The sequence below is a fragment of the Megalops cyprinoides genome, chromosome 3, assembly GCF_013368585.1.
Source record: "Megalops cyprinoides isolate fMegCyp1 chromosome 3, fMegCyp1.pri, whole genome shotgun sequence".
Lineage (NCBI taxonomy): Eukaryota > Metazoa > Chordata > Actinopteri > Elopiformes > Megalopidae > Megalops > Megalops cyprinoides.
In genome coordinates, this window is record NC_050585.1 from 54865469 (window position 1) to 54877968 (window position 12500).

The 12500-nt window shown below is 48.4% G+C and overlaps 2 protein-coding genes across 4 annotated transcripts in view; both read right to left on the reverse strand.

Annotated features, from left to right (window-relative positions):
* LOC118775415 (interleukin-13 receptor subunit alpha-2-like) overlaps positions 1-4876 on the reverse strand; it is a 10440-nt gene extending 5564 nt beyond the window's left edge. For both annotated transcript variants that reach the window (XM_036525323.1, XM_036525322.1), the window contains exons 1-3: positions 4484-4876; positions 1294-1430; positions 1-137 (exon numbers count right to left, since the gene is read on the reverse strand). The exon at positions 1-137 is cut by the window's left edge and continues 5 nt beyond it. In XM_036525323.1, the coding sequence (XP_036381216.1) occupies positions 1-137; positions 1294-1430; positions 4484-4556 (347 nt within the window). In that variant the 5' untranslated portion in view covers positions 4557-4876. The remainder of the gene's footprint in view (positions 138-1293; positions 1431-4483) is intronic.
* Positions 4877-12103: 7227 nt separating this feature from the next.
* Positions 12104-12500, reverse strand: part of map4k6 (mitogen-activated protein kinase kinase kinase kinase 6) — a 22418-nt gene continuing 22021 nt past the window's right edge. For both annotated transcript variants that reach the window (XM_036524882.1, XM_036524881.1), the window contains one exon: positions 12104-12335. In XM_036524882.1, the coding sequence (XP_036380775.1) occupies positions 12248-12335 (88 nt within the window). In that variant the 3' untranslated portion in view covers positions 12104-12247. The remainder of the gene's footprint in view (positions 12336-12500) is intronic.

Below are 12500 nucleotides of genomic sequence, written 5' to 3' on the forward strand. Positions count from 1 at the left end.
GGAGGGAGGCTGAGCCAGGCGGCCTGGCTGTCCTGTTGCGATCCGCAGCGGGTCTTCACTGTGAAATTCACCTCCCTCCTCCGGTCCAGCTCACAAGTGTCATAAAACAGATCTTTTCGTATAACAAGCGTGGAATTCTGCAATGGAAAATGTAAGGAGTTTCATAAACACAGATCCATATGACTGCACACTGACAAAGATCCATCTTGAGCTGGAACATTGTGCTATGTGCAGCAGCAGAGTGGACTGCTTGGTCATGTGCTAGATTACTTCATGTCCAGGATCAGAAAAAATAGGATGTGCACATGTTTTCTTCATTAAGTTTTATTTTAAAAATCTGGTTAAATCGAGACCACTTGGACTTAAATTAAGTTGGGAATTTCAGTATTTAAAAACATGTTTATTTAATAGGAACTTTCAGTATTTAAGGACATGCTTATGTAGGAAAATTTCAATATTTAAGGATGCTTATTTAGTAGGGTTTGTCAGTATTTAGGGATGTTTATTTAGTAGGTTATTTCAATTTTTAAGGACATGCTTGTGTATTACTGTAAGTGTCCAGCTCAGGCAGGGCCCAGCGAGAATCCAAGGCTTTCATACTGAAGTTTTGAAGTAAATGCAAAGAAAAACCTAGGAATTATTTGATAACCCCATGTGACCCCCCTGAGGTAACCAGACTGAGTGATGTGAAGCAGCTACATTTCAGACAGAAGACCTCTCAGATTCTTCCCTGTGATTCACCCAGGCAACGAGCTTAGATAACCCAGCATCTACCCTGCAGTGCCCGGGCCTGCAGCCTCTGAGTCTCTGCCCGCTGCTCAGGAGCTGAAGCTCCCTGCTCACTCTCAGGCCGTGTGAGGAGCTGAAGCTCCCTGCTCATTCTCAGGCCGTGTGAGGAGCTGAAGCTCCCTGCTCATTCTCAGGCCGTGTGAGGAGCTGAAACCCCGCTGCTCATTCTCAGGCCGTGTGAGGAGCTGAAACCCCGCTGCTCATTCTCAGGCCGTGTGAGGAGCTGAAACCCCGCTGCTCATTCTCAGGCCGTGTGAGGAGCTGAAACCCCGCTGCTCATTCTCAGGCCGTGTGAGGAGCTGAAACCCCGCGGCTCATTCTCAGGCCGTGTGAGGAGCTGAAACCCCGCGGCTCATTCTCAGGCCGTGTGAGGAGCTGAAGCCCTGCTGCTGCACAGAGGCTCCAGCACAGAGCAGAGCTTTGTCCTGTGCACAGCCCAGTGGTCCTGCCTTCTCACATCATCTTTAAACCCCTGCAGAAACCATAGCAACGACACAAACTCACCTGCCCAACCTGTTTCTCCACCAGGTAGGTGACAACACAGCTGACCATATCCAACCCAGCAGGGGGGTTCCAGGTGAGGTTTACGCAGAAGTCATCCACCCACCTGAGAGCCACACCCGTCGGCGCAGGAAGCAGGTCTGTGCAAACAAAGCGTGTCAGTGTCCCGTTCTCACAGTGCCGGTGTGACCAAGCAGTCGGGAGGTCACAGCAGTGTCACGCCTCATGCACAGCAAGGTCTGCACACGCCGTGCCAGCGCTCAGACAGCACAGCCATCACCCCTCATTAACATCCCGCTGGGAATAACTGAGTCCATGCTGGGACCTGCACACATAGTGCTGGAGAACTTGGCACCGGTGTAGAGGTAAAGCAGGTTCCTGCATGCCCGTGTGCCGCGGTGTGTGGGTGAGGCCCTCAGAGAGCAGGCAGGCTTCTTCCTCCTCCTGTTCTTCTACTCCTCCTGCTCCTCCTGCTCCTCTACTCCTCCAGCTCCCCCTGCTCCTCCTGCTCCTCTACTCCTCCAGCTCCCCCTGCTCCTCTGCTCCTCTACTCCTCTGCTCCTCCAGCTCCCCCTGCTCCTCCTGCTCCTTTACTCCTCCTGCCCCCCCCTGCTCCTCTGCTCCTCCTGCTCCTCTACTCCTCTGCTCCTCCTGCTCCTCTACTCCTTGTTCTACACACATACAGTCCTCACACGGTCTCAAGGCCAGGAAATGGCTCATTTCTGGAACTCTGGGGATCAAACGTTTATCCAGCAAATATACGCAGAGCAGGTGTGGAACAGTCACCTGGCCAGGCAGTAGAGCAGCATCGGACCGTGAATCTCCTGCACAGCAGTGAAACACGTCACATGTGAGGGGTGGCTTTCAAAGGAGCGGGCTCATTGTAGCAGTTTTATATTGCTGTTTTTACAGCTGAATACTACTATGATGCAATTGCATCTATATACTACAAATCATTTTAATGAATCAGTTCTTCTGACTCATTATAAAATCCAAAAATGTGTATTATTGTAAAGTTACCATCAGATGAAGGTGAGAGGCAGAGTATCCATTCCAGCAGCCAGATGCAGGAAGAGTGCAGGGTGTAGAGCCAATCTGAGTATGCTGATCTATCAGAACAGCTATTTAGCCCTACATAATAAAATACAGCCACCAAGCTTTATGGCTTCCATTGTGAACAACATATATTTCAATAATTTCCCTTCATCTGGTTAAAATCTGAGCGAATTCTTTATGAAATTGCACAGTCCTTCAGGATGTGTGTAATCATGAGAAACCCCGCATCCTGTTTACCGCTGAATACAAACGATGCGGCTGGCTGAAATAAACTTTTCTTGTAAGACGTTTGTTTCAGAAAACGGACAACTGTTTGAATGTTTTTCAGAGCTAATTGTACATTTTTAGCATAATTATATGTATTTAAACTGATGTTGACAACGGAAAACGCTATTTGCTGGTTTCCGCCATCTGGAAATAAATGAATTACGGTGTCATGCACTCGTGTCCCTGCCTGCTAGCCTGTACCTTGTCTGGCCCACTATTGAAACCTGGTCATGGTTTTTGCTTGTGTTCTGTCTGCCTCACTTGTAAGTCGCTTGAGATAAAAGCGTCTGCCAAATGAATACATGTAAATGTAAATGTAAATAAATCAAGTCTTTGTCACGCATATGTGGTTGTACATAACAGCACTACGGCTGACTGTTTCACTTCCTTCCTCATTCATATTTCCAAATAAGTCCTGACTCCTCCATCGGTGTTGCTCAATGGCTTCTTTCCCACGCCGCCCGTCAGCGCTGCCCTGCGGCCAGGTTTGCCGTTTTCCTTCTCACGGTTCCGGTGGAGGAGGAATTCTCAGTCGCGGCTCGGCTCAGTGGGTCAGTGTTAAACCCAAATGCTGATTTGTTTTCAGATCCAGCCTTTTTAAAAATAATTCACCTTAGATATTTGGACTGAATTTTGCCAGGTTGGGATCTGTTTCACACAGGCAGCGTTTTCTCAACACAGTAAAGAAGCTGAACATGAACCCTGTATTTTATATTACATTTACATTACATCTGAGAAACACATGAACTGTTTGCTGTTAATACTGACCAAGTGCAAACAACGAATCATAAGGGATGTTTGCGAGGAATGCGCGAGGTGATCATCTGACCGATGGAAAGAAAAAATATAAATAGCACTTATTTCACAAGAGAAATTAGAGAAATAGTGCATTCACTCCCTTGCTACTTTTCTGAGTATGCAGACAAATGTGTGATACTACAGAATAAAGTCACATAAACTCAAAATTTTACCCTCCTAAATACTGTCCGCTTCCTGTTCTGCCTGCCTTTCCCCCTCCTCTCCCCATCTTTAGACTGTCGAATTAAAAGTGTAAAATGTATTTCAGATCTTTCAGTGTAACGAACGTCTGAAGTGCTGCTGTATTTATCACGATTTATGAACAGCGGGTGTGACATTTACCAAACACGGATGTCTGACATACCAGCCTGCTTCTGACCAACTACAACATTCAATAATGCTTCATTGTTTTCAATATACAGCTTCCTAAACGGGCTAAAAAAAAAAAGAAAAAGAAAAAAAGATTTCACATTAAAACCTATCAACTACCAATATCATCAACAGCATGACAAGGAAATGATGTAACTAGACAGCTAACCAGAGTAATGGTTAGCTACCCATCGCTAAAAATATTCAGTCACAAGCAAGCTGACCTGCCTTTGTCAGCTAGCAAACAAACTTCCAGGCTAACCAAGTGTTTGTAATTAAAGTTGGCCAGTAACCTTACGGAGCTTTCATACAACCACCCCCCGACCCCCCCTTCAGGCCAAGCTTATTAAAAGCATATTTATGCCATTAGCCAACTAATAATAGTAACGCACCGTCTGGCAGTAGAAGCTACACTGGTTAAACACAACAGACTGGCCGAAGATGTGTAAAATTCTCTGAACTGTTCTATCGCAACTAAGTCTTTTAACCAGCTCTTCTGATCAACATTGTAGTACATATATACTAAAAACATATATTAACAAACTCAATGAACCAAAAATCATCCAAAAGACACGTTCGTTCATGAAAATGTTCGTTTTCTGTTCAGTTTCAAAAGTTGCAGTGCCTCTCTAATCTATGTTCGGGATGCTCCACAGTTTTAGGGCGTAAAAATGCAGACACCTCGTATTATCGTAACAGTTACCTGCCCCATCTGCCCCCGACGCCCAGATGCTGAAGATTAGGGCGAGTATCCCTCTCCAGGACCCCCGCAGCATCGAGCGCGCCGCTGTGCCAAGCTCCGGAAGTAAAAAAGACAATTTTCACTAAACCACCCGCTCTTATGACGGATTACAGCCGTGCTTTTCTCTAATTCAGTAATCGAAAGTATGAGAGTTCAGGCTGGATTAGCGCCAAATCAGAATCGAAATGGGCGTGTGTGGGTGGGTGCTGTGCCGGGGACATGACCGCGCTGCACGTCCGTGCTGTTTCGTAGCCGTCCCATAAAATACGGAATCATCCCATAATTGGAAACTAAAAGACGTGTTCCGTGTTGAACTGATACGGGACGCGCTTTGTTTCGTATTTTCGTGAATCAATTCAGTGCAAAACTATGGGAGAGAAATATTACAGGTTGGACTATGAAGACAGGGCGATGTGTATGAGGTAGAAGGAAACCCTGCTGCGTCCCTCAGCCTGGCTGTTCCGCTACCCAAACAGAGAATGCGCTTCTCATTGGTCGTGAGGCGCCAGATTTAATAACGGCAACCTCCGAGCACAGCCGGCCGGCAAAAAAGAAAAGATTACAAAAATACAGAAGGGAATGGGAAAATGACTATGGCTGGAATGCGTGGGAGAGAATGTGTTCAAGGCCAACTGCACCGTCTGTCACCGGGTATGTAAAATTGTGAGAAAGAGTGTCAGCACCTCCATGACGTGGGCATTGTGCAGGGAAGCCGAGGACGTGAGTCACTCGGTCGCCTTGCTGAAACTCGTCTGGCAGGACAGCCAGGTGTGCAGACAATAGCCTTGTGTTCCTCTGAGCCCCGCCCCTGTTCCGCCTCCACAGGTGAGCAGCCTTCTGAATGTCACCATTATGACCATCGCTGTGCTGTAGCAGGAAGCAACATGCAACAATCACTCACTCTCACCCTGAGCCTGTTACACACCTCACAACAATCACTCACTCTCACCCGGAGCCTGTTACGCACCTCACAACAATAACTCACTCTCACCCGGAGCCTGTTACACACCTCACAACAATAACTCACTCTCACCCGGAGCCTGTTACGCACCTCACAACAATCACTCACTCTCACCCGGAGCCTGTTACGCACCTCACAACAATAACTCACTCTCACCCTGAGCCTGTTACACACCTCACAACAATCACTCACTCTCACCCGGAGCCTGTTACGCACCTCACAACAATAACTCACTCTCACCCGGAGCCTGTTACACACCTCACAACAATAACTCACTCTCACCCGGAGCCTGTTACACACCTCACAACAATAACTCACTCTCACCCGGAGCCTGTTACACACCTCACAACAATAACTCACTCTCACCCGGAGCCTGTTACACACCTCACAACAATAACTCACTCTCACCCGGAGCCTGTTACACACCTCACAACAATAACTCACTCTCACCCGGAGCCTGTTACGCACCTCACAACAATCACTCACTCTCACCCGGAGCCTGTTACGCACCTCACAACAATAACTCACTCTCACCCGGAGCCTGTTACGCATCTCACAGCACTGAAAGGGGAAGGGTAGGTCTCTCTTAACATCAGCAGTGCGGCCCCTACCTGTGTGAAGCAGCCATCGCTGGCTGATCCATCCTATGTCTCTGGTGAGCAGCTTAGCAGCCCAGAGAGCTGGGCAGAGCCTGCATCTGACAGCATGGCTCCAGGGGAGATATTTTTTGGGTGATCACTCTGAGGACCATATTTGCATCTGGCTGCATATTATATTTATCATACACACCAACCCCTCTCAGTGGCCTGCCTTCCACCATGTCACAATATTCATTTACATTTATTCATTTGGGAGACGCTTTTATACATACAGTGGCGGCAGTGTAGCATAGTGGTTAAGGCGCAGACCTCGTAACTGAAAGGTTGCTGGTTCAATCCCCACTGGGACGCTGCTGTAGCCTTGGGTAAGGTTAACTCACAATTGCCTCAGTAAATATTCAGCTGTATAAATGGATAACATTATAAAGAACTGTAATCTATGTAAGTCGCTTTGGATAAAAGCATCTGCCAAATGAAATAAATGTAAATATATAAACATTTCATGTTGTATACACTGTGGTCCAAAATTATTGGGACACTCTTTTTTTCCTGAAAACCCACAATATTTTTGCTGCATATTCCATCAGACATTGGGAAAGTCATATTTATGTCAATGTCAATTTCAGCTTCATCTTCTGTGACCATGCTCCAGCCTTGTTAGGTTTATATAGGCTTGAGTGTGAGTGTTTAATTAGGGGGCAGGGCAACGTTCAATCAGGTCTAATTGAAGTGATGGTCATTTTTGTTCACTTGTCTGCACTCAATAAGTATGTAGGTACCTTTTAAAATTAAGTTAATGTCATGGAATTGTCAGTTTGTTTTGCTCTGTGAAACGCACTCTGCTCTGTGAAACACACACTGCTCTGTGAAACGCACTCTGTTCTGTGAAACGCACTCTGCTCTGTGAAACGCACTCTGCTCTGTGAAACACACACTGCTCTGTGAAACGCACTCTGCTCTGTGAAACACACTCTGCTCTGTGAAACGCACTCTGCTCTGTGAAACACACTCTGCTCTGTGAAACGCACTCTGCTCTGTGAAACGCACTCTGCCGCTGCTCTGTGAAACGCACTCTGCCGCTGCTCTGTGAAACACACTCTGCTCTGTGAAACACACTCTGCTCTGTGAAACGCACTCTGCCGCTGCTCTGTGAAACACACTCTGCCGCTGCTCTGTGAAACACACACTGCTCTGTGAAACACAGTCTGCTCTGTGAAACACACTCTGCTCTGTGAAACACACACTGCTCTGTGAAACACACTCTGCTCTGTGAAACGCACTCTGCTCTGTGAAACGCACTCTGCTCTGTGAAACACACTCTGTTCTGTGAAACACACTCTGCTCTGTGAAACGAACTCTGCTCTGTGAAACGCACTCTGCTCTGTGAAACACACTCTGTTCTGTGAAACGAACTCTGCCGCTGCTCTGTGAAACGCACTCTGCCGCTGTTCTGTGAAACGCACTCTGCTCTGTGAAATGCACACTGCTCTGTGAAACGCACTCTGCTCTGTGAAATGCACACTGCTCTGTGAAACGCACTCTGCCGCTGCTCTGTGAAACACACTCTGCTCTGTGAAACACACTCTGCTCTGTGAAACGCACTCTGCTCTGTGAAACGCACTCTGCCGCTGTTCTGTGAAACACACTCTGCTCTGTGAAACACACTCTGTTCTGTGAAACGCACACTGCTCTGTGAAACACAGTCTGCTCTGTGAAACACACTCTGCTCTGTGAAACACACTCTGCCGCTGTTCTGTGAAACGCACACTGCTCTGTGAAACACACACTGCTCTGTGAAACGCACTCTGCTCTGTGAAACGCACACTGCTCTGTGAAACACACACTGCTCTGTGAAACACACACTGCTCTGTGAAACGCACTCTGCTCTGTGAAACACACACTGCTCTGTGAAACGCACTCTGCTCTGTGAAACGCACTCTGCTCTGTGAAACGCACTCTGTTCTGTGAAACACACACTGCTCTGTGAAACACACTCTGTTCTGTGAAACACACTCTGCTCTGTGAAACACACTCTGCTCTGTGAAACGCACACTGCTCTGTGAAACGCACTCTGCTCTGTGAAACGCACTCTGCTCTGTGAAACGCACTCTGCTCTGTGAAACGCACTCTGCTCTGTGAAACACACTCTGCTCTGTGAAACGCACTCTGCTCTGTGAAACACACTCTGCTCTGTGAAACACACTCTGCTCTGTGAAACGCACTCTGCTCTGTGAAACACAGTCTGCTCTGTGAAACACACACTGCTCTGTGAAACACACTCTGTTCTGTGAAACGCACTCTGCTCTGTGAAACACAGTCTGCCGCTGCTCTGTGAAACGCACTCTGCTCTGTGAAACGCACACTGCTCTGTGAAACACACTCTGCTCTGTGAAACACACACTGCTCTGTGAAACACACTCTGCTCTGTGAAACGCACTCTGCTCTGTGAAACGCACACTGCTCTGTGAAACGCACTCTGCTCTGTGAAACGCACTCTGCTCTGTGAAACGCACTCTGCTCTGTGAAACGCACACTGCTCTGTGAAACGCACTCTGTTCTGTGAAACGCACACTGCTCTGTGAAACGCACACTGCTCTGTGAAACACACTCTGCTCTGTGAAACGCACTCTGTTCTGTGAAACGCACTCTGCTCTGTGAAACGCACTCTGCCGCTGTTCTGTGAAACACACACTGCTCTGTGAAACGCACTCTGCTCTGTGAAACGCACTCTGCTCTGTGAAACGCACTCTGCTCTGTGAAACGCACTCTGTTCTGTGAAACGCACACTGCTCTGTGAAACACACTCTGCTCTGTGAAACGCACTCTGTTCTGTGAAACGCACACTGCTCTGTGAAACACACTCTGCCGCTGCTCTGTGAAACGCACTCTGCTCTGTGAAACGCACACTGCTCTGTGAAACACACTCTGCCGCTGCTCTGTGAAACGCACTCTGCTCTGTGAAACGCACTCTGCTCTGTGAAACGCACTCTGCTCTGTGAAACGCACTCTGCTCTGTGAAACGCACTCTGTTCTGTGAAACGCACACTGCTCTGTGAAACACACTCTGCCGCTGCTCTGTGAAACGCACTCTGCTCTGTGAAACACACTCTGCTCTGTGAAACACACTCTGCTCTGTGAAACACACTCTGCTCTGTGAAACGCACTCTGCCGCTGCTCTGTGAAACACACACTGCTCTGTGAAACGCACTCTGCTCTGTGAAACGCACTCTGCTCTGTGAAACGCACTCTGCTCTGTGAAACGCACTCTGTTCTGTGAAACGCACACTGCTCTGTGAAACACACTCTGCTCTGTGAAACACACTCTGCCGCTGTTCTGTGAAACGCACACTGCTCTGTGAAACACACTCTGCCGCTGCTCTGTGAAACGCACTCTGCTCTGTGAAACGCACACTGCTCTGTGAAACACACTCTGCCGCTGCTCTGTGAAACGCACTCTGCTCTGTGAAACGCACTCTGCTCTGTGAAACGCACTCTGTTCTGTGAAACGCACACTGCTCTGTGAAACACACTCTGCCGCTGCTCTGTGAAACGCACTCTGCTCTGTGAAACACACTCTGCTCTGTGAAACACACTCTGCTCTGTGAAACACACTCTGCTCTGTGAAACGCACTCTGCCGCTGCTCTGTGAAACACACTCTGCTCTGTGAAACGCACTCTGCCGCTGCTCTGTGAAACGCACTCTGCCGCTGCTCTGTGAAACGCACTCTGTTCTGTGAAACACACACTGTTCTGTGAAACACACTCTGCTCTGTGAAACACACTCTGCTCTGTGAAACGCACTCTGCTCTGTGAAACGCACTCTGCTCTGTGAAACGCACTCTGCTCTGTGAAATGCACACTGCCGCTGTTCTGTGAAACACACTCTGTTCTGTGAAACACACACTGTTCTGTGAAACACACTCTGCTCTGTGAAACACACTCTGCTCTGTGAAACGCACTCTGCTCTGTGAAACGCACTCTGCTCTGTGAAACGCACTCTGCTCTGTGAAATGCACACTGCTCTGTGAAACGCACTCTGCCGCTGCTCTGTGAAACGCACTCTGTTCTGTGAAACACACACTGCTCTGTGAAACACACTCTGCCGCTGCTCTGTGAAACGCACTCTGCTCTGTGAAACACACTCTGCCGCTGCTCTGTGAAACGCACTCTGCTCTGTGAAATGCACTCTGCTCTGTGAAACACACACTGTTCTGTGAAACACACACTGCTCTGTGAAACGCACTCTGCTCTGTGAAACGCACTCTGCTCTGTGAAACACACTCTGCCGCTGTTCTGTGAAACACACTCTGCTCTGTGAAACGCACTCTGCTCTGTGAAACGCACTCTGCCGCTGCTCTGTGAAACACACTCTGCTCTGTGAAACGCACTCTGCTCTGTGAAACGCACTCTGCCGCTGCTCTGTGAAACACACTCTGCTCTGTGAAACGCACTCTGCTCTGTGAAACACACTCTGCTCTGTGAAACGCACTCTGCTCTGTGAAACACACTCTGCTCTGTGAAACGCACTCTGCTCTGTGAAACACACTCTGCTCTGTGAAACGCACTCTGCTCTGTGAAACGCACAGGATAAACGTATGTGGATAGGTGTTTTCTCAGTTCATTTGATTTGTTATGAAAGGAAAATAATCACTGATTGCATGAACATTGATATTAAATATGATATATTTTGTAGACAAAATTAACACAAGGATGTGATATGATAAGGTGGTATGATCTTCATAGACTAACATGTTTTTAAGGATTGTAAGGATTGTGTTGTGCTTCTCAGCTCAGTCTCAGCTCAGACTCAGCTCACTCTCAGCTCAGACTCAGCTCAGACTCAGCTCAATCTCAGCTCAATCTCAGCTCAGTCTCAGCTCAGACTCAGCTCAGTCTCAGCTCAATCTCAGCTCAGTCTCAGCTCAGACTCAGCTCAGACTCAGCTCAGACTCAGCTCAGTCTCAGCTCAGTCTCAGCTCAGTCTCAGCTCAGTCTCAGCTCAATCTCAGCTCAGTCTCAGCTCAGTCTCAGCTCAGTCTCAGCTCAGTCTCAGATCAATCTCAGCTCAGTCTCAGCTCAGACTCAGCTCAGTCTCAGCTCAGTCTCAGCTCAATCTCAGCTCAGTCTCAGCTCAGTCTCAGCTCAGACTCAGTTTAGACTCAGCTCAGTCTCAGCTCAGACTCAGCTCAGTCTCAGCTCAGACTCAGCTCAGTCTCAGCTCAGTCTCAGCTCAGTCTCAGCTCAATCTCAGCTCAATCTCAGCTCAGTCTCAGCTCAGACTCAGCTCAGACTCAGCTCAGTCTCAGCTCAGACTCAGCTCAGTCTCAGACTTTTATTGCTTTCCTCTGGTGGCCTGAAACTGCTTGTAATGGATGACTCATTTAGAAGGACATAAAAACATGTGAAGATCACTTCTCAGTGAAATGGCCCACAAACAGGACAGTTCTACTGCGCGTGCGATGAGCACTTGAACTTCATTGACTCCATCCACTGCATTCAGAGTCCCATCTCTCTGAGAGCCCAGCCCAGCCTGCTGAGGCGTCCGAGCTCCGTCTCACTCCACAGTGAGTGGGCTCATCTACATCGTCTGTACCTGGACAGGTGTGCACACCCCCCTCTGTTTGTGTGAGTGTGTCTGAGTGAGTGTGTGTGTGTGTGTGTGTGTGTCTGAGTGAGTGTGAGTGAGTGTTTGTGTGTGTCTGAGTGAGTGTGTGTGTGTGTGTGTGTGTGTGTGTCTGAGTGAGTGTGTGTGTGTGTGTTTGTGTGTGTCTGAGTGAGTGAGTGTGTGTGTGTGTGTGTGTGTGTGAGTGTGTGTGTGCGAGTGAGTGTGTCTGAGTGTGTGTGAGTGAGTGTTTGTGTGTGTCTGAGTGAGTGTGTGTGTGTTTGTGTCTGAGTGAGTGTGAGTGAGTGTTTGTGTGTGTCTGAGTGTTTGTGTGTGTCTGAGTGAGTGTGTGTGTGTGTGAGTGTGTGTGTGCGAGTGAGTGTGTCTGAGTGTGTGTGAGTGTGTGTGTGCGAGTGAGTGTGTGTGAGTGTGTGTGAGTGTGTGTGTGTGTTTTGTTAAATCTACACAGCCCCAGTCACAGTTCTGCTCCATTCTGGGTGGACTGTGTGAGGGGGGTTGAGCTTTTGGCCACAGTGCGCCCCCTGGTGGCTGTGTCCTGCCCCTCAGTAGCTGCTCTCATGGCCGGTCAGGATGTACAGGTTACTGGGAGCGGAGGGGTTCTCTGTGGGGGTGCTCTGCAGGACGATGTCCCTGAAACACAGAGTTCCCACCAGCTTTCATCAGACAAGGACTACATTTCCCAACTGACCCTGTCAGAGACAATGGCTGTTTCTCAAAGTCAAGGATGCTTTCTTGGTAGGACGGGTCCTTCCAAGGCTAGGCAAGACTCCTTCCTAGCATTCAGAGATAATGTTA